This window comes from Echinops telfairi, unplaced genomic scaffold, assembly GCF_000313985.2.
Source record: "Echinops telfairi isolate 266 unplaced genomic scaffold, ASM31398v2 ScPeMD7_7469;HRSCAF=8507_0, whole genome shotgun sequence".
Taxonomy (NCBI): Eukaryota; Metazoa; Chordata; class Mammalia; order Afrosoricida; family Tenrecidae; genus Echinops; species Echinops telfairi.
Genome location: NW_022111372.1, coordinates 41677744 through 41698125, shown reverse-complemented (window position 1 = coordinate 41698125; position 20382 = coordinate 41677744). Strand labels below are relative to the sequence as shown.

At 39.7% G+C, this 20382-nt stretch overlaps 1 protein-coding gene across 1 annotated transcript in view; it reads left to right on the top strand.

Annotated features, from left to right (window-relative positions):
• Positions 1-3317: 3317 nt before the first annotated feature.
• LOC101656634 (serine protease 38) overlaps positions 3318-20382 on the top strand; it is a 33233-nt gene continuing 16168 nt past the window's right edge. Inside the window, exons 1-3 of the mRNA XM_004697271.1 lie at positions 3318-3486; positions 3696-3894; positions 4381-4652. Of these exons, the coding sequence (XP_004697328.1) occupies positions 3318-3486; positions 3696-3894; positions 4381-4652 (640 nt within the window). The remainder of the gene's footprint in view (positions 3487-3695; positions 3895-4380; positions 4653-20382) is intronic.

Below are 20382 nucleotides of genomic sequence, written 5' to 3'. Positions count from 1 at the left end.
ATATATTTACATATGTACATGCCTGTATTTAGACCTCTATAAATGCCCTTTGCCTCCTAGTTCTTTCCTCTATTTCCTTTTCCTTTCCTCTTGTCTCACTATCATGTTCAGCCTTCATTTGGGTTTCAGTAATTCCTATTGGTGACATTGCCTTTTATCAAGCCCTACTTGGCATCCTATGTCCTCCTCGCCATCAAGCTTTATAACTACTTCTTGATGAAAAGTCCTTTCTTACACATATATGCGTGTCACTGGGTTTATTTTTCTAGGCAACCCAACCTAACACATCGTTCTTCTTACAGTCCCTGTTATATTCAATACTCTTCCCAACTACTGTAATTCAGAAGTCTCTATTCTCCGTCAGTCTTTCTTATTTGTGGTCCAGCTCTCAACACGCGTATGAGGAGGTTGAAGATGCCATGCTTCAGGCAGGGACCCCGGAGTCTTTAAAGTGCTAGCTGTTCTTGTAAACATTTTAAGTGCTTCCTCCGTGGGCATTGATCGTGGCTCCACGTGAAACATCTTTTCTCCAGTTACCATGGTGTTGCTTTCTGATCCAGTTGTAAGGATTTCCATCCCGTTCTTTCTGAGGTGTAATCCAAGCTCTGTCTTTACTCTCCATCAGTAAGTGCTCCAAGCCCTCTTTGTTTACAGCAAACAGGATGATGTCATCTGCACATCACAGATTGTTAATGAGTCTTCGTCTAATCCTTACGCTATGTTCTTCTTAGTATGCTTTATTATGATGGATGTTAATAGGTTAATTATTTGATTATTGCTTAACATACAGATTGCATATATATGATAAAAGGATGCAACCTTGACACATACTTTTCCTGTTCCACTTGAGCGCAATAAAATGTCCCGGCATTCTCATTCTTTGCAGTGTTACCCAAGAAATAGGAAACATTAACAGATAATCCAATGGGGGAAAAGATTAGTCTTCAACAAATGGTACTGGAATAACTCGAAATCCACTTGAAGTTAAATCTCTTATCTCATACTGTGTACAACACTTAACTCAAAATGTATCAGAGACCATATTTAGGCTTTACATATGCAACACTTAGAAAAAAACATCGAAATAAATATTTGTAACCTTGGACTAGGCAATGGTTTCCTAAATATGACACCAGGAGGAGAAGCACCATTATCCCTAGTTGAGAACCAGTGGTACAAACAAATAGCTAAGTGCTTCCAAAAGGTTACAGCCTTGAAAAACCCTATAGAGAAGTTTTCCTCTGCACAGACGGGGTCACCATGAGCCAGACTGGGACATAGGCCAAGGGGACAGGCTGCTGGGAAAGCACTGCAAAGACTTCAAAACTAAATGGTCGTTTGAACTACAGTTCACAAAAGTGAGCCAGGATGTACCTTCTGAACTTAATAAGTTGACTCCTGCTAAAACAGAAGACTTAACAAGAGCTAGAGTCCCATAAAGTAACACTCAAAGTGTTCGTTATACTAACAACTCAGAAAACTCGATTTGAATAAGAAAAGGCAATTAATTTAATCAAGGTTAAAGTGGCACCAGTTCTGGTATTGTTGGTCAAGCATTTAAAAGTAGTCATTCCAAAAATTCCCCACTGAGTAATTAGGAATACCCTTGTAATTAATTAAACAATATTAAAAATGAATTTCCATTGAAAAAGAGGAAGAAAAGAAAAAAAAAGAGGAATCACTGGCAATACACAAAGATTACAGAAGATTATCATTAAGAAATGTGAAGGATATCTAGAGCAGTGGTTGGCAAACTGTAGCCTTGTGGGGCAAATCTGGACTACTGCAAATGAAGAATTTTCTAGGAGATGTGAAAATGATAAGAAGTTCACATTTCAGAGACCGTAATTAAAGTTACCTTCTTGATGTGCTGTATGTGCACATTGTCTATGGCTGCTTTCACCGCGACAACAGCAGAGGTGAGCAGCTGACTGAACTGCCATAGTGCGCTGTTCCACTCTCTTATCTCTGTTGGCTGGTAAATTGCCATCATAGGGGATAGTCTAGTTTTGTGCCAACTTAATTGGGCCAGGATTCTCAGTGGTTTGCCCGTTAACACCTAATAATTCTTCATGATGGGCCCTAATACAATGTGACCACAGTCAGTCAGTTTATGATTAAGATAGGATGAAGCCTCCTTACTCAGTTCACAGCCTTATCCAGTTAATTCAAAGGAAATTGCCTCCAGGGTGTGGACTGCTTCTTATATAATTAGACAGTGTGGAAAAACTTGTTGGCTTTTTGACAAGTCTGGATCCTGCATCTGGCTCATCAACGGCTGGTTCTTTGCACTTGAGCCAATGGTCTACCATATTGCTTGGAGACCCTGGGAGTTGTCAGCAATTTGACATCTGACCTTACAACCTTGGATTCATCACCAGTGCAGCCATAGCCTGACCTTCTGACCTTGGGTTCATCTTCCTCTGCAGTCATCATTCTGTGGTCTTCCTGCCTATCAACACCCCCCACAACCATAGAAGTCAAGAGAAGGTTCCAGTCTACTAACATCTGACCTATAGACTTGGAATCTATCTGGACTTGAACTTGCCCAATTTTACAACCATGTGAGCCATTTTCATGATAAGTATATTTATATAGGTAGCCAGCGAGTGTGCCCTGGTAGTGTTGCAGTTATTCATTGAGCTGCTAACTGCAAGAGCAGCTGCTCAGTGGGAGAAAGACAAGGCTTATATGTCTGTAAAGAGATACAGTTTCTGAAACCCACCCACAGGGGAAGAGTTGGAATCAATTTGATGGCAGTGAGTTATAGGGGTTTTTTTTGGTGTGTATTTATTTATTTATCACTGTTTTTGCTTATCTAGAAAACCCAGCCTAAGACAGGTCATTAGCAAATATGACCAAGAGCAGCTTGCAAAGTACTTGTGAGTCATGGCTGTACTGAAACTGCTGGAGCTGCTACATTTAATCCGTTAACACAGAGAAACTGAAGAACAGGAATTGACAGGTTTCTCGGAGAGTGTAGGAACATTCACAAAGGTCGTTGATCAATGTGAAATACATCCAAAAACAGATTTTTAAAAATAATATGGACACAAATATAAAATCTGAGATAACACGTCTGTGATATTTATGAAACGATTTAAAATTTTTCTTTGCAAACAATTTAACTTCAGGCAATTTCAAATGAATGAAGCCCACAGCAACCCTCTAGCAACCTTGTGTGTGTGTGTGTGTGTGTGTGTGTGTTAGGGGCATGTTGACTGAGAGGGTGTTGTAATGTTGAAGGCAGTGTCACGTGGGGCGGGGGGTGGTCACGTGACAGAGATTCCTTGCCCTCACGTGACTGGGTCAGCCTCATGGCTGCCAAGTCTTTACGTATCGTTGCTGGGCCCGGAGTCTTGCGGCGCTGGGTCTTACTCCTCCTGCTCCTGCTGCTGCTGCCACTTCGAGGCCGGCCGCGGCCTATCTCCAGGCCCCGGGGACTCCGTTTCATTAACAGCAGCGCAGTTCTGAACAGTCACGAGGGTGCGCTGCCCCTTAAGGCCTGGGCCTTGTTTCCCAACTGCTAGGGTTGGGGCCGTTTCCTCCGCCTTAGTTCTCCTGCTAAAGGCCTCCTTGGGCTCCTGGTCGTTCATCTTCCCCTCCAGGCCCTTCCGTTTCCCTCTCTCTCAGTCTGCTTCAACCTCTGCCTCTACCGCACATCCCTCCCTCTCTGCTCTTCTTGTATCTACCAGGACCTCACCTGCGCCTTGTCCCTGTCTCTCCTGCCTCAGCCTGCAGCCGCAGTTCCATACAAGGAAGAGTCAGGGGGGGGCAGGATGCCCCTGAGCATAGGTGGCCGTGGCAGGTCAGCGTGCACTATGGCGGATTACATGTCTGTGGCGGGTCCATCCTTAATGAGTACTGGATCCTGTCGGCAGCCCACTGCTTCCAGTGAGTTTGGGGGAACAAGACACGGGGTGGGCAATGTAGGGGTAACTTAGAATTGATGACCAGTCCGGATCCCTCTGCGATGGATGAAATGTGAAAGAGCAAGGCTCCAGCCATAGCTCTATCCACTAGCGCTCCATCGCCAACAGGGTGGATTACTCTCTTTGAGGTTGTGGGAAGAGTCAGTTAATTTGAACTCGTGACCACTGCATGAGTGTAGAATAGAACTCCATAGGGTTCTCAAGGGGGTGACCTTTCAGAAACCGACAAGCCTCTCTTCGGAGGCACCACTTGGTGAGTTCAAACTGCCAGCCTTTTGGATGGTAGTTGAATGCTCAACCAGAGAATGTGCACCACCCAGAGAATCTTATTAAATAGGGATGAGTGAAGCTAGTTGCCCTGAGCTAACTTCAGGTCTTACTGGGAGCTGAACTGGAAACAGGCTCCCCAGTGCCTAGAACTACTGTCCCTTTGTTCTCTGCCCCACAGGAGAACGAATCTCAATGGATACGATGTGTTTGCAGGTCTCATTAAGCTCAATGCTGCAGGCCAACACACGCAGTGGTTCGAGTTGAATAAGGTGATCATTCACCCTATGTACAAATTGCGTCATCCTGTTGGCAGTGATGTGGCTCTGGTGCAGTTGAAAAGTCCACTAGAGTTTTCTGACTCGGTGTTCCCAGTCTGCCTGGCAACTACACAGGTGACGGATTGGAGGTTGAATTGCTGGGCTATCGGATGGGGACTAATCCAACCAAAAGGTGAGCAGACAATCCATTCCCTTATTGGAATTTGTGGAAGGGATGGAAACTTCTTTGCCATCGGAGTAAGAAGTGTCCTGTCAGTCAAGGATGAGAAGTAGAGTTCCCATTCATCAGTCAGTCGGCATGCATTAACTGTCAAGGTGTTTTGGGGTGTATTTTTTGTTTGTTTACCCTGAACTGACTTTGGTGTGTGCAGAAAGTAATTATAGCTACTTTGAGTATGAAGTTAATATCTAGGCAGATGAAAAATGCAAATTTAAGAGCATGGTTTTCCATAGGATTTTAAATTCAACTTAGAAAATATCTATTAAAAATCCTATTAATTATTGTGGTTTTCCTTGTAAAGGCATAGTGCCTTCAATGAAGACTATTTCATCACTTCCCGTATTAGAGTTTTTATTTCTTTTTCCTATTGCATGGATTGGGACCTCCAGTAGAAATGGTCCTCAGTTTCTTTTCTAGTATTTTCTTTTAATGGAAGTGATTCTAATGTGTAGCCTGGTGTGGAAGTTTCTGATTGATATCTCATATCAGCTTAAGAAAGTTAACTTTTATATTGAATTTAAATAATGCTTTTAAAAAGTCTTGTCAGCATTATTATTTCGAAATATAGCAACTCTTGAAAGGAACATATAGTTTTTCTCTTAGTCTATTGATACCAAGAATAAGGATTTAATGTTAAATATTTGGAGAGGTTGCAGGGGACAGCCCCAATCTCAACTACGTGGACAGTCCTTCCTTCCTCCAAAAGAATTTACCTCAGAGGACAGCACTGAAGCTACAGCTCAGGGAGAGGGATATGTCTGATCAGAGCATGCAGGAGCAAATGAAGGGGGAGGAAGAGAGAGTGGAGCACATCCTGGCCCACCAAGCCTTGAGTATGATATCCCTGCTCAGAGCAGCCAATGCACAGAGAGGACCATATGGTCGGCCCCACTATGAGACACAACATCCCTCACTGACCCATAGCCCTACGGGGGACAACACAGGAGACACAGTGTGGGAATTGTGCCAGATCTGACCCCACCACATCAAGGCAAAGCACTAAGGGCATGCAACGAAACAGCAAGGGGAGCTTAGCAAGGAAGTCCCTAGGGAATACCAAAAATAGACTTTGGGGCCAGGGCACAGCACCCCATCAAACTTGACCAGAAAACACTCCTAAAGGTCAGCAAACAAATCTTGAACTATTTACAGGCTTTTCTTTGTTTGTAATTCGTTGGTTGTTGTTGTTGTTTTGTTTTCTTTTGTTGCTTTGTTTTGCTCTGTCTTGTTTTTGTGCATATTATCATCTCTGCAGGACTATCTAGATATGATAGGCGGGAGAAACAATATGGAGGAGAAAAAAATGAACCTTTGGTTCCGGGGGGAACATGGGAGAAGAGGAGGTGGGGAAGGAAGTGGAAAAAGGGAACAAGTGTTGGTGTTGAGTAACTTCCCATTTATTTGTCTTTTTGTAATACCTTATATAAAATGGAAATTCGTTACTCCTTAAATATTTAATCTGATTTTCCCATAAAGCAATTTCTTCCTGGTTATAAATGATTCCTACTATAGTATGCCAGAAAATGTATTGCTATTGTGTCTATTCCAATTAATACACAATCTATAGGACAGACATAGCCCTACAGACATGCCCCATTGGGTTTCCAAAACTGTAAATGTTTATAGAAGCAGACTGCCACTTCTTTCTCCCAATTGCAATAATAAAAATGATTAATTCTATTATAACTATTGATTCCACTTTTCTTATGTCAATTTTTATGAATTATTAGTCTAGAAAGTTGTCCATTGCAATCCAGCTTTTGAACATATGTAATATTGTGATTAAGGTTTAGCTTTCAAGTTTCAACTCAAAACTACCATACAAAACACTGCCTAGTCTGCTCCCATCCTCACACTCTTCCCTATGTTTAAACCTGGGTTGCAGCAACTGTCTCATCCCTTCTCATGGAAGGCCTTCCTCTTTTTGCTAATCAATACTTTACTGGTAACATGCTGAAAGTACAACATCTCACTGTCCTTTTCTAAGGAGCATTCTGGTTATAGTTCTTCTATGTCAGATTTGTTTGTTCTTTCGATAGCCCATACTATATTCCAGAGTCTTCGCCAACACCACAGTTCAAATGTACAGTTCTTCTCTGGTCTTCCTTAATCATTGTCCAGCTTTTCAATGCACATGAGATGAATGAAATCATGATGTCTTGGCTCAAGTGCAGTTCAGCCCTCAAAGTGGCACTGGCACCTTGAAGAGGTCTTTGGCAGTAGACTTATGTTACAGCGGTATTTTTTTGGATTTTATAGACGCTTAAAGATCATATTTTTTTTTGTCGCAACATTAATTTTGCTGTGTTAAAATATATGTACCACATTTTAACCATTTTAAGCGTAAAATTTCACGGCATTAGGTACATTCACATTCACCACTATTTCCAGAACATTTTCATCATCCTAAACAAAAACTTCCCTACTAAACAATAGCTCCCCATTCCCTCACTGTCCCAGTTCCTGCTAACCACTGTTATACCCTCTGACTCTATGAATTGTGTCAATTTTATTTGATTATCATAGTGGGATCACATAATATTTGTCTTTTTGTGTAGCTTCTTCTAATTAGCATGTTTAAAGGTTCATTTATGTTGTAGCATGCATGACAATATTATTCATGACTGAATAATATCCCATTGTATATTTTACCACCTTTTTGTATGTCATTCATGAATCTACTTTTTTATTGTTGTATATAATGCTTCCATGACCATTGATTTACAAAGATTCTGCTTTAGCTCTTGTTTTAATTTTTTAGCATATATTTAGGAATGGAATTGCTGGATCAAATGGTAATTCTCTGCTTAACTTTCTGAAGAACTGCCAAATTGTATTTTCAAATAACATCATTTTACATTCCTTTCAACAATGACTATGATTCCACTTCTCTATATCATCTCCAATATTTGGTATTTTCTGTTTTTTAAAAATAGCCATCCTAGTAGATGCAAAGTAGCATCTCATAGTGCTTTTTATTTTCATTTCCCTAATGACTAACGATATTGAGCATTTTTTCCATGTGTTTAATGGCCACTTGTATATCTTCTTTAGATAAATATTTAAAATATATTCTAATTTTGTAATTGGGTTGTTTTGGTTTAAATGCACTTAAATATATATATACACTTTTATTATGAATTATTTTTGCATTAAACAACGAAGATCACTTCCCAAACTTCCCAATGTCTTACACAATTCCCCCTTGCCCGCATTGCTCCTTTGTAGTACATTATCTTCCCCTTCACATAAGTTAAAACTTGTCTTCTCTGTAGCCCCACCACTTATCTGTTAGTTTGTCAGACTGTGGTGGCTTGTGTCTGGCTGTGATGCTGGAAGGTATGTTACTGGTATTTTCAAATACCAGCAAGGTCATCCAAAGCGACCAGGTTTTAGTAAAACTTCCAGACTAATAAAAGTTTACAAAGAAGGAATACATTGCCTACTTAAGAGGAATGAGCCACTGAAAGCTTTATGAATAGTATCAAAACATGTCAGGTATTAAAAACTTCTTGAATAACAGTAGAATATTGTCAGATATAGTGACAGAAGGCATTCAAAATATGATTGAGGAAGAGCTGAATTCTCAAGGTAGAGTCCACCATAATGACATGCATAGAGTAAGCCTTTGGGAGTAAACCCTACAGGACTTTCATTTGATAAGGCAGCATGACTCAAATTTAGAAGAAACAGCTGCAAATGTCTAACAATTGGGCTGTTAAAAGTTCCAAGTAACAATTGGAATGTTGAAGGTATAATATTAATCTAGGAAAATTGGAAGCTATTAAAAAATGAAATGGAACACAAAGATTAGTCCCATGATAGTAAGCGGAAATGAACTGATATTGGCTATTTGGCATCAGAAATCATATGGTTTACTATGCCAGGAATGATAAGTTCAAGAAAAATGGCATTGCAGTCATTATTTTTAAAATGACATTTCTAAATCTCTCTTGAAGTACAATGCTATCTGTGATAAGATCATATCTATCTGCACACAAGAAAATCCAGTAAATACAACTATTTTTCAAATTTATGCATCAACCACTCATGCGAGTGATGCAGCAATTGAAGAATTTTATTAACATCTTCAGTCTGAAATTGATCAAATATGCAATAAGGATGTTCTGATAATAATTGGTGATTGCAATGCAAAAATTGGAAACAAAGAGGAAGGAACAGTAGTTTTAAAATAAGGCCTTGATGATAAAAAACAAAACGAGTCTGTATGAGAGACTTTTGCAAGATCAGTGGTGTCTTCACAAATACTTGTTTCAACAACACAACAGGCAACCGCACACATGGATTTCTCCAGATGGAATACACAGAAATCAAATTGACTATATTTATGGGAAGAGATGATGGAGACACTCAATATTAGCGAAAATTAGAATTACAATATTGAAAGAGTCACTGACAAAATATTAAATAATGTAGGAAGCATCAAAAGAAGACGGAAAGAATACACAGAGTCGGGGAGGGAGCACTAGAACTGATTGCCAAAAGTCAATGGTGCTGAAGGGAAAACTCAAGCTACGCTGAAAGCATTAGCCAAAAAACCAGGCTCCAAGAATTTATGGGATACCAATGAAATGTTTCAATAAGCTGAGGAAGCACTGGAAGCACTTACTTGTCTATCACAGGATGTTTGGAGACAGCTACTTGGCCAACTGACTGGAAGAGAATCATATTTGTACCCTTTCCAAAGAAATGCTCATGGAAGCATCAGTTGAGAGACAAAAAGATGTGATGCGTTGGGTAAATCTGCTGCAAAAGACCTATTTAGAGTATTGAAAATCAAGGTTTTACTTTAAGAATTAAAAGGTGCATCTGACCCAAGCCATAGTATTTTCCATTGCCACATACACAGGTGAAAGTTGAGTGTTGAATAAAGAAAACTGAAAAGGAATCGAAGATTTGAAATGTGGTGCTGGAGAAGAATACTGAAAACACCAAGGGCAGCCAGAAGAACAAACAGCTCTGTTTTGAAAGACGTATGGCCAGAGTCCTCCTTAAAGGAAAGGGTAGTTAGACTTCATCTCACGGACTTTGGACATATTGTCAGGAGAGACTAGTCCCTGAAGAAGGAACAATTGCGCTTGTTATAGAAACAACAAAAGAGAGGAAGTGCCTCAGTGAGGTGGACTGATCCAGTGGCTACAATAGGTCAAGCATAGGAACGATTGTGAGGCTGCTTAGGACTGGACAGTTTCATTCTGCTGTGCATTGGGTCCCTGTGGGTCAGGACTGACTTAATGGCCCCCAACAACAATGAGGCCAGGGGATGGTGGGAGAAAGATCGTTAATTGTTCATATGCAAGTTCAAGTTGAAGCTGAAGAAAATGGAAAAAAATCCACGAGATCTAAAACATGACCTTGCGTCTATCCCGCCTGAATTTGAAGACTATCTGAAGGACAGATTTTATTAATTGAACGTTCCTGAGAGGAGACCCGATGAGCTGTGGGATGACATCAAGAACATCTTATGTGAAGAAAGCAAAAGGTCAAGAAATAAAAATATCAAAGTGGATATCGGAAGAGACTCAGACGTGAGAGTACCTACGGCAAATAGAAAAAAAATGAAGTAAAAGCGCTGCACAGAAGAAGTCAAAGGGCAGCGTGAGAAGACAAAGTAAAATATTATGGTGAAATGTGCAAAGACCTGTAGTAAGAAAACCAAAAAAGGAAGAACATGCTCAGCATGTCTTCAACCAAAAGAACTGAAGAAAAAATGCAAGCCTTGGATTGCAATATTTAAAGGTCCTTCAGACAAAATATTGAACGATGCCAGAAGCATCAAAAGAAGGTGGAAAGAGTAGACAGAGACACTATGTCAAAAAGAAATGATTAGTATTGTATGACCGAGAACTAATAATATTGCAGGAAGAAGTCTAATCTAATTGAAGGCATTAACCAAAAGCAAGGCTCCAGGAACTCGGGGAAAATCAATTGAAATGTTTCAACAAGCTAATGAAGCACTAGAAGCGTCAGTAATCGATGTCAAGGAATTTGAAAGACAGATATCTGACCAACTGACTGGAACAGATTATGTTCATACCCATTCCAAAGAAAGGTGACCCAATAGCATGCAAAAATTATAGAACAAGATCATTAATAATACATGCAAGTAATATTTTGCTGACGATGATCCAACAATGGTTTCAGCAGTGTCTTGACTGGGAGCAACCAGAGGTTCAAGCGAGATTCAGAAGAGGACATGGAACATGTTGGCTTAAAGCAGAGAATACCAGAAAGATGTTCACTTGTGCTTTATTGACTATGCTAAAGAATTTGACTGTGTGGGTCATAACGAACTATGGACAGCATTGAGAAGCATGCGAATTCCAGAACACTTCACCATGCTCATGCAGCACTTGCGTATGAATCAAGGGGCAGTCGTGAGAGCAGACTGAGAGAATATTACATGGTATGAAATCAGGAAAGGTGTGCGACAGGATTGTATCCATTCACTATACTTATTCATTCTGTATGCTGAGCAAATCATCAGAGAAGCTGGGTTATATGACAAAGAATGTGGTATAAAAATTGGGGTAAGGCTTATTAGCCACCTGTGATATTCAAATGACACCACCTTGCGTCCTGAAAGTGAGGAGGACTTGAAGCACTTGATCAAGGATTGCAGCCTTCAGTGTGGATCACAACTTAATGTCACGGAGAACAGAATGCTGACAACTCGAGCAATAGGTAACATCATGATAAACAGAGAAAAGTGTGAAGTTGTCAAGGATTTTGTTTTGCTCAGCTCCACAGTCAATATTCATGGAAACAGCAGTCAAGAGTTCAAAAAATAACTTGCATAAGGTAAATCTGCTCTCCAAGAGCTCTTTAGTGTATTGAAAAGCAAGGGTGTTACTTTGAGGACTAAAGTACACCTGACCCAAGCCATGGTATTTTCAGTTGCCACATATCCAGTTGAACATGGACTAAAGAAGACTGAAGAAGAATCAACACATTTGAATTGTTGTGCTGGAAAATGTTGAAAGTGCTGATTTCAATATTCTAAAGTACTGCTAACAGAAGTAAGGCCAGAGTGCACCTTAGAGGCAAGCATGGTGAGACTTAGTCTTACATACTTCGGAGATGTCAGGAGAGATTAGTCTCCGGAGACACCCTTCATGTTTGGCAAAGGAGAGGGGCTACGGAGAAAGAGTAAGGCCTTCAAGGAGATAGGTTGACACAGTGGCTGCAACAATGGGCTCAAGCACAGAACAATTGTGAAGGTGATGCAGGACCAGTGCTTCGGTTGTAAGAAGGTACAAGACCGGAATGTGTTTTCTTTGGTTGTGCATAAGGTTGCTGTGGGTTGGAACCCACTTCATGGCACCTAACAATAGCAACAACAACAACAACTCTTGGTTTCCTGTCATACTGTACCGGACATTTCTGTATGCAGGTCTTTTGGTTTTTTGGCTAAGTGTAGCTCTGAAGATCTCTTGTGTGGGTATTGTAAGTGGTTTTCTTTTCTTGGTTTCTTTTGGAGCGCTCTTTACTGGAATAAAGGAGCCCAGTTGATTTCTGCTTGTTACCCTTGTACGTGTTAATCTGCTACTCTACTAAGTCCTCAACTGTTTCCAATGCTCTTTTTGTGGAGTCCTTGATGTTCTCTCTCTATAAAATCATATCATCTGCCAATAGCAAGAGCTTCCATTTTCTTTGCCAGTTACATTCCCTTTATGTCCCTCTGCTGTCTAATGATTCTGGATAAGGCTTCCAACACAATGTTGAATAAGAGTGGTCACTTGGGGCATACTGGTCTAGTCTCTTCACATTCAGCCGTGGATTTTCATATATGCCCTCTATTATTTTGAGGGTTTCTTTCTGATTAAGTGTTTTTATTAGGAATGGGTGTCAAATGCTCTTATGTATCTATTAGCAGGATCATATGTTTCTTATTCATTAATTATTTATGTGATGGATTACATTGATTGTTTCTCAAATGTTGAACTATACATTCATCCCTGGTATGAGTCCAACTTGGTCATGATGAATTATTTTTATGAATATGCTGTTGAATTCTATTGGCCAGAATTTTGTTGAGAATTTTTGCATCTATGTTGATGAAGGACATTGGTCTGTAGTTTCTCATCTTTGTGGGAGTTTTGCTTGGCTTTGGAACCAGGGTTATGTTGGCTTCATAGAACGGGTTTTGGAGTTTGCTGTCCTTTTCTATATTCTGGAATAGTCTGTGTACAATTGGTGACAGCTCTTCCCTGAATACTTGGTAGGATTCCCCTGTGAAGCCATCTCCTATATGAGTTGTTGTTGATTCTCTGCCCATAGTGATCTGGTTAACATTTTTTGTAATTTGGGTCTTGTTTTTATGAATTCCTTTAGTTTTTCCTTGTCTGAAAATACCTTTATTTATCCTTCATATTTGAAGAATAATTTTTCTGTGTATAGGATTCTTAGTTGGCAGGTTTTTTCCTTTCTTTCATATCTATCTATCTATCTATCTATCTATCTATCTATCTATCTATCTATCTATCTAATCACCCATTGTCTTCTTGCCTGTGTAGTGTCTGCTGAGAAATCTGAGGTTATCCTTATTGGTTTTCATTTGTAGGTAACAGTTCTTTTTTTTCTAGCTTCCCTCAAGATTCTCTTCTTTTCCTTGAAATTGGAGAATTTGACTATGATATGTTACAAGGTTTTTCTTTTGGGGTCTGTAGTATTTGAGTGCTCTCAGCTTCTTGAATAGTTCTTTCCTCTCCTTTGTGATGTTGGGGAAATGTTCCTTTGTGATTTCTTGTATTGTTTGCTCTGTAGATTTTTTTGTTTCCTCTCGCTTTGATCCTCATGAGATGTAGATGGTTTCTCTTGATAGTGTCCCACATCATTATCAGGCTTTATTTGAGTTCCTTCACTTTTTTTGTTGATAGTTTCTCTTTTTGATTGTAGTCAGAGTGATTGTCATCAAGATCACTAATTTGATTAATCTTTCTCTGTTCCTCAGATATTTTATTATGTCACCTAATTTTGCTATCTCATTTTTTAGCTTCTGGGATTCCTTTTGATTTAATGGCTTCAGTTTTTCTATTTCATTCGCTGTTCTCATGAATGTTCCCCACAACTCCTTAAATGACCTAAATACCATTCTTCCGAATTCTGTTTCTGGTATTTCCAGAATCTATTTTTCAGAGTACTCCATTGGATTTAGATTCTTTTTAGTTGCTTGTATTCGTTTTTCTTGATTTTGGGGGTGTTCTGTGGTTGACTCCTATTTCCTCAGCTTTGTGGCACAGAGATTAGTAGTATGTGAGCTGCTGGGTTGTGCAGGGTTGGTTGGTGTGGTAGTTACATAATTTCATGTCAACTTCAAGATATATAAAAGTGTTGGGGTAGAGTTTAGCCTGTCAGTCAGGTCACAGCCTGATAGTGATTCTTTGTGTGTTTAGCCTTCTCATAAGAAGGGCCCTGGGAATTTACCCGTCCCCCAACCCCTTCTCTGCTTTCACGTTCCTCTTGGCGAGTCACTCTGAGACCTCCCAGAGCCACTGTCATTGGATCCATACAGCTTTGCATTCACTGACCAGTGATCTTCCTGCATTCTGCATCTTTGCATGTGGCTGTGTGAATCTGAAGAGGGACTTATGGAGTAGTATTGGACTTTTGGACATGGCTGGGATGTTTTCCTAATATGTAAACCTACCTGATATAAAGCTTTTCCTTACACATATCTGAGTGTCACTGAATCTGTTTCTGTAGTCAATTGGGCCTAACACCGTTAGCTATGTCTAGTGATGTGGGAGTGGTCTAATAGGAGCCAGAAAACATACTTTGTTGAACTGGGAAAAAATGCAAAGAGATGGGTAAAGGGGGGAAGTAAAGAGGAAGAAGACAGAGGATAAAATAAAAGTAAAAGAAAAAGAAAAGAAAGAGGATTTATGTATATATATGTTTAGAAGTAGAACGAAAGAGGAAATGAGAGGAGGGAGGAAAAGAGAGAAGGGAAAAAAGATAAAAGAAGAAAGAAAAGACGAGACAAAAGACAAAAACTGTGGATGTGCAGAAAACAGGAAGAGACAAAAGATGCAAAAGACTAGGGTGTGACTTGGGTGTAAGTGCTAGCGTTCTGTTGCTATAGCAGTGGGAATGTGAGCAAGTCTGCACTCGGAGGAGGAAAAAGTGCCCTGGTTGGGGGTGTGTGCCAGAATCTATAGCCCTGCCTGTTTTTGCATGGGACACGTGTGCTCTCAGAAGGGCTGGGTCTCACTGGAAGAGGAAGTTGGAGAGAACTGGAAATAGAATAAGAGTAATTTAATAGTTCAAAAGTACAAAAACAAAAAATAAAATGAAGAATACATCTGCCTTTTGGATGGGGAGGGCTAGACTTTTGGTAGTGTTATTGTTTGTATGTTTCTACCATGTGGGGTAGAGAGGCACTGGAAAAGAAAGGAGGAAAGGAGAATGAAAAACGGTCAAAAACATTGCTTGGCTACTGAGAATATCTATGCCATACTGTCCATATGGTCTGCTATCCATTATCCATGCAGGGCCCCCAGAGGCCAGTGAGGTAAGAGGTTTGACTGGCTGATTTCTTCAGGGGCCAGGAAATATTTGCTGTGCTGACCACACCAAAGAACTTCCTGCTATGGCCTTTGTGCAGGCATTAATCTCCCAAAGTTAAGAAATTTTGGTCTACTTAGCTTTTATGTTGCTTTTCTTACTTCCGGGGAGTGCAGATATCCCTCTTAGTGGAACCTCTCTCTAGTTCCCAATTGATTTTTGTATGTTAATTTTGTATTTGTCATGCACAAAAAATCTCCTGATTGTTTTCAACAATTTTGTTGTTGGTTTTCAGGGATTTATAACATAAAACATCATCTGAAAATTGTGAGAGTTTCACTTCTTTCTCAATCTGAATTCATTTGATTACTTTGGTTTGTTCTCTAGTAGCTCTGGCAAAGACTGGCAGTAAGGACATCCTTGCCTGGTTCCCATTTGCAAGGGGAATGCTTTCAGTTTTTCTTCTCTGATCAAGACATTGGCCATAGGATTTTTGTATATGGCCTTTATAGTCTTGTGAAATGTCTCTTCTATTCATAGTTTTTCTGCATGTTTTTATCAAGAATTGGCTGCCAAATGCCTTTTCTGCACTGATTGATGTGATCATATGGTTCTTATCTTTTGTTTTGCTGATATGGTGGTTTATATTAATTGTTTTTGTAATGCTGAACCATCTTTGTGTGCCTGGTATGAATCCCACTTGATCATGGTGTAATTACTTTTTTATAGCACTGTATTCTATCGCCATATTTTGTAGAGAATTCTTGCACCAATGTTCATGAGGGATATTGGTCTGTGGTGTTCTAAGAGTGTCCTTGCCTGAGTTGGGTGTCAGGGTTACCATTGCTTCATAAAACAAATAGAGGACTTTGCTCTCCTGATTAGTAGTAAATTAATATGGCCCTTCTAGCCATCATTCCTTCTGTTGCTGTCGTTAATAGACGCCTTCGAGTTCATTGCGACTCATAGTGACCCTATATGCAACAGAACAAAATACTGCCCAGTCCAGCAACATCCTCACAATTGTTCTTATGTTGGAGCCTGTTTTTGGAGCCACTTTGTCAATGTAGCTTACAGAGCAGCGGTTCTCAGCTTGTGGGTCGCAACCCCTTTGGTGGTCAAATGAACCTTTCACAGTGGCCGCCTAAGACCCATCTGAAAGCACATATTTCCAATGGCCTTAGGAAGCGAGACACCGTTCCTCTATCCGTCTCCAGGTGGGTCCGCCCACATGCAGATACACCCACATACAAGTACCCGGCGTGAAGACTGTTACCCATGCTACACCATGCTTTAAGACAAAATTTCATTTATTTGTAATTAGAAATAAGTATTTCACAATATATAGTTACATATTGATTTGTGATCAATCACTATGCTTTAATTATGTTCAATTTGTAACAATGAAAATACATCCTGCATATCAGATATTTACATTGTGATTCATAACAGTAGCAAACTTACAGTAATGAAGTAGCAACAAAAATAATGTTATGGTTGGGGGGTCACCACAACATGAGGAACTGTATTAAAGGGTCATGGCATTAGGTTGAGAACCCCTGTGATAGAGGGTCTTCCTCTTTTTCATTGCCCCTCTGCTTTACCAAGCATAAAGCCCTTTTCCAGGCACTGGGCTCTCTTGATGGCATGTCCACAGTACCTGAGACAGCCTCACCAACCTTCCTTCTCAGGAGCATCCTTGCTGTGGTTCCACCAAGACAGATTTGTTTTTGTTTTTTGGCAGTCCATGGTACTTTGATTATTCTTAGCCAGCACCATAATTCAAATTAATCCATTCTTCTTTGGTCTTCCTTATTCAATGTCCAACTTTCACATGCATATGAGGCAATTGAAAATACCATGACTTGGGTCAGATGAACCTTAGTCATCAACGTAATATCCTTGCTTTTCAACACTGTAAAGAGGTCTTGTCCAGCAGATTTACCCATCGCAATGTGTGTTGTGATCTCTCGACTGATGCTTCCAGGAGCACTGATTATGGGCCCAAGCAAGAAAAATCCTTGACAACTTCAACCTTTTGTCCATTTCTCATGATGTTACCTATTGGCACAGTTGTGAGGATTTTGGTTTTCTTTACTCTGAGTTGTAATCCATACTGAAGGCTGCCATCCTTGATCTTCATCAGCAAGTGCTTCAAGTCCTCCTCACTTTCAGCAAGCAAGGTTGTGTCATCTACATTTCATAGGTGGTTAATAAGCCTTCCTCCAATCTTTATTCCACAGTGTTCGTCATATAATCCAGGTTCTCAGCATACAGATCAAATAAGTGTAGTGAGAAGATACAATCCTGCTGCACACCTTTCCTGATTTTAATCCATGTAGTATTCCCTTGTTTAATCCATGTACAACTTGTGCATGAGCACAATGAAGTGTTCTGGAATTCCCATTCTTCTCCAGGCTATCCATTGTTTGTTATGATCCACACAGTCCAAGGCCTTGCCATAGTCCAGGGCTCAGCAAACTATGACTCTTGAGCTATAGACGGCCCTTTGGGTATACACGTGGCGCTGAAGTAAAACTGAAAGTGAAAATAAAGCTATCATTGTTTCATTTATAATGTTACTTAAAATTTTCCTTATTTATAAAAATGTATTTGTGGCTCTCTAATAATTTTTATATTGTTATGAAGGACAGGATTGTATCTTCCTTCTCAAAAATTTGCTGGCCCCAGGCACAGTCAATAAAACACAAGTAAACATCTTTCTGGTATGCTGTGCATTCAGCCAGATCCATCTGACATCAGCAATGATATCCCTTGTTCCACATCCTCCTCTGAATCTGGCCTGGCAGCTCCGTGACAGCGTACTGCTGCGATCGTTGTTGGAGAATCTTCAGCAAAATTTTACTTACATGTGATATTAAAGAGATTGTTATTTAATATGCATACTCTGTTAGTCTCCTTTCTGTGGAACAGGTACAAATAATGCATCTCTTCCAGTCAGTTGGGCAGGTACCTGTCTTCCAAATTTCTTGGTACAGAAGAGTGAGTGTTTCCAATGCTCCATTAGTTTTGTTGAATCATTAAAATGCTATTCCGTCATCTCCTTGTTTTTGGCTAATACTTTCAGTGCAGTTTTAGCTTTTTCCTTTATCACCATTGGTTCTTGTTCATATGCTACCTCCTGAAATGGTGGAATGTCGACGAGTTCTTTTTGGTACGGTGACTCTGTATTCTTTCCATCTTCCTGTGTAATGCTTCCTGTATCATTCAATATTTTGTCCATAGAAGCTTCTAATCTTGAAACTCAAAATTTGATTTTTTTTTCTTCAGTTCTTTCCATTTTAGATATGCTGAGCATGTTCTTCTCTTTGGTTTTCTAAGTCTAGGGCTTTTCACATTTAATTACAATATTCAATGTATAAAATCTGTTCGTCAGCTGTTCTACAAATTCAGGTGGAACAGACTCAAGGTCGTATTTTGGATCTCATGGACTTGTTTTAATTTTCTTCAACTTCAACCTGAACTTACATATGGACAATTGATGGTGTTCCACAGTTGACCCGTGGCCTCATTCTAGCTCTCATATTGACCTTCTCCATAGTTTCTCTCCATGTTCCTGATGATCATTCTGGACCATGCCTGTGAATATCATCCAATTTTTGAGGTTATTCTCTACGATATTTATGGAAAAGTTTTGTGGGGGATTAAGACCTGACTTTAGTAGAGGGTGTGAGCTGAGCCATACCTTTTGTGTCCTTGTGAGCATTTTTAGAAATGTTTTTAGTAGATGATGTGACACCATCCTCTCTTCTTTGGGGTTAGGGTCTGCTAAAAGACAAACACCGCTCCTCCATCAAAGCCATTCCTCTGTTTCCTGCTGAACTTTGGTATAAGAGAGACCTGCTTTGACTTTCAGCCATTGTCAGCTTCTGGATCTGGAGCCTGTAATTTGGCTTGCCACTGCCTGACCTTTGAATATGGGACTTGCGAGTACCCACAATCACATGATACATTTCTTTTATATTTTGTGAATTTTTGTGAGACATTGCAATAAATGAATCACAGAACACAGGGGTGTGAGGAAATATACTCAAGGGAGGAGTGGGGTGGGGTGGGGTGGATGGAGCAGAATAACATCTTGGAGGAATTGGACAATTGGGACATCTTTCATCTCCAACTCCTTGATATTAATTCTTCTAAAATAAATTATTACCACATGTCTTTTTCTACATTCTAGAATAGTTTGTGGATAATTGGTGTCAACTCTTCTCTGAATGGTTGGTAGAATTCCCTGGTGAAGCCATCTCACCCTGGAATTTGGAGAGGGATTTGTTTAATGACCTGATCCGTTTCTTCTTTTGCTATAAGCTTGTTGAGGTTTTCTACCTCGATCTGTGGTGATCTGGGTACACAGTGCATTTCCAAAAACACATACAATGTTCTTGTTGTCAACCCATAGTTCATCAGGTCTTGTCATTAGTCATCAATAAGTGAAATCTATTGATCAGATATTCTTGAAATGCAGGTGGGATATACTCAAGATGGTATATTAGCTCTTGGGAATTTGTTTTTAATTTTCAACTTCAAGTTGAATTTACATGCGAGAAATTGATCGTTTTTTTCCCAGGTCAGCCACTGGCCTAGTTTTGGCTGCTTGTCTTCAGCTTCTTCTTCATGTATTCCCACAGATGTAGTCAATTTTATTCTCGTGTATTATACCTAGCAAATGCCATGTGTGTTATGACTGTTTATGTTGTTTCAAAAAATGTATTTACAATAACATCATTGGTCTCGCAAATTCTATTATGTGAGCTGAAATGAACTGGTCCATTTTGAATCAGAAATCATATGGTTTATTATCCAGGAATGACAAATTCAAGGGGAATAATGATGTATTTCAAGATCTACCTTAAAGAAGAAGGCTGTCTGTGATAGGAAAATATCTATAGGTGTACAAGGAAAATCAGTTAATTCATCTATTAGTCAAATTTATGCACCAACCACTAAAGTTAGTGATGAAGAAACTGAAGAATTCTACCAAATTCTTTTCTTTTTTTTCCCTCACATTTCTTCATTTTATTTATTTATTTATTTATTTATTTGGCATTTTATTAGGGGCTCATACAACTGTTATCCCAATCCATACACACATCAATTGTGTAAAGCGCATTTGTACATCGTTTCTCAAAACATT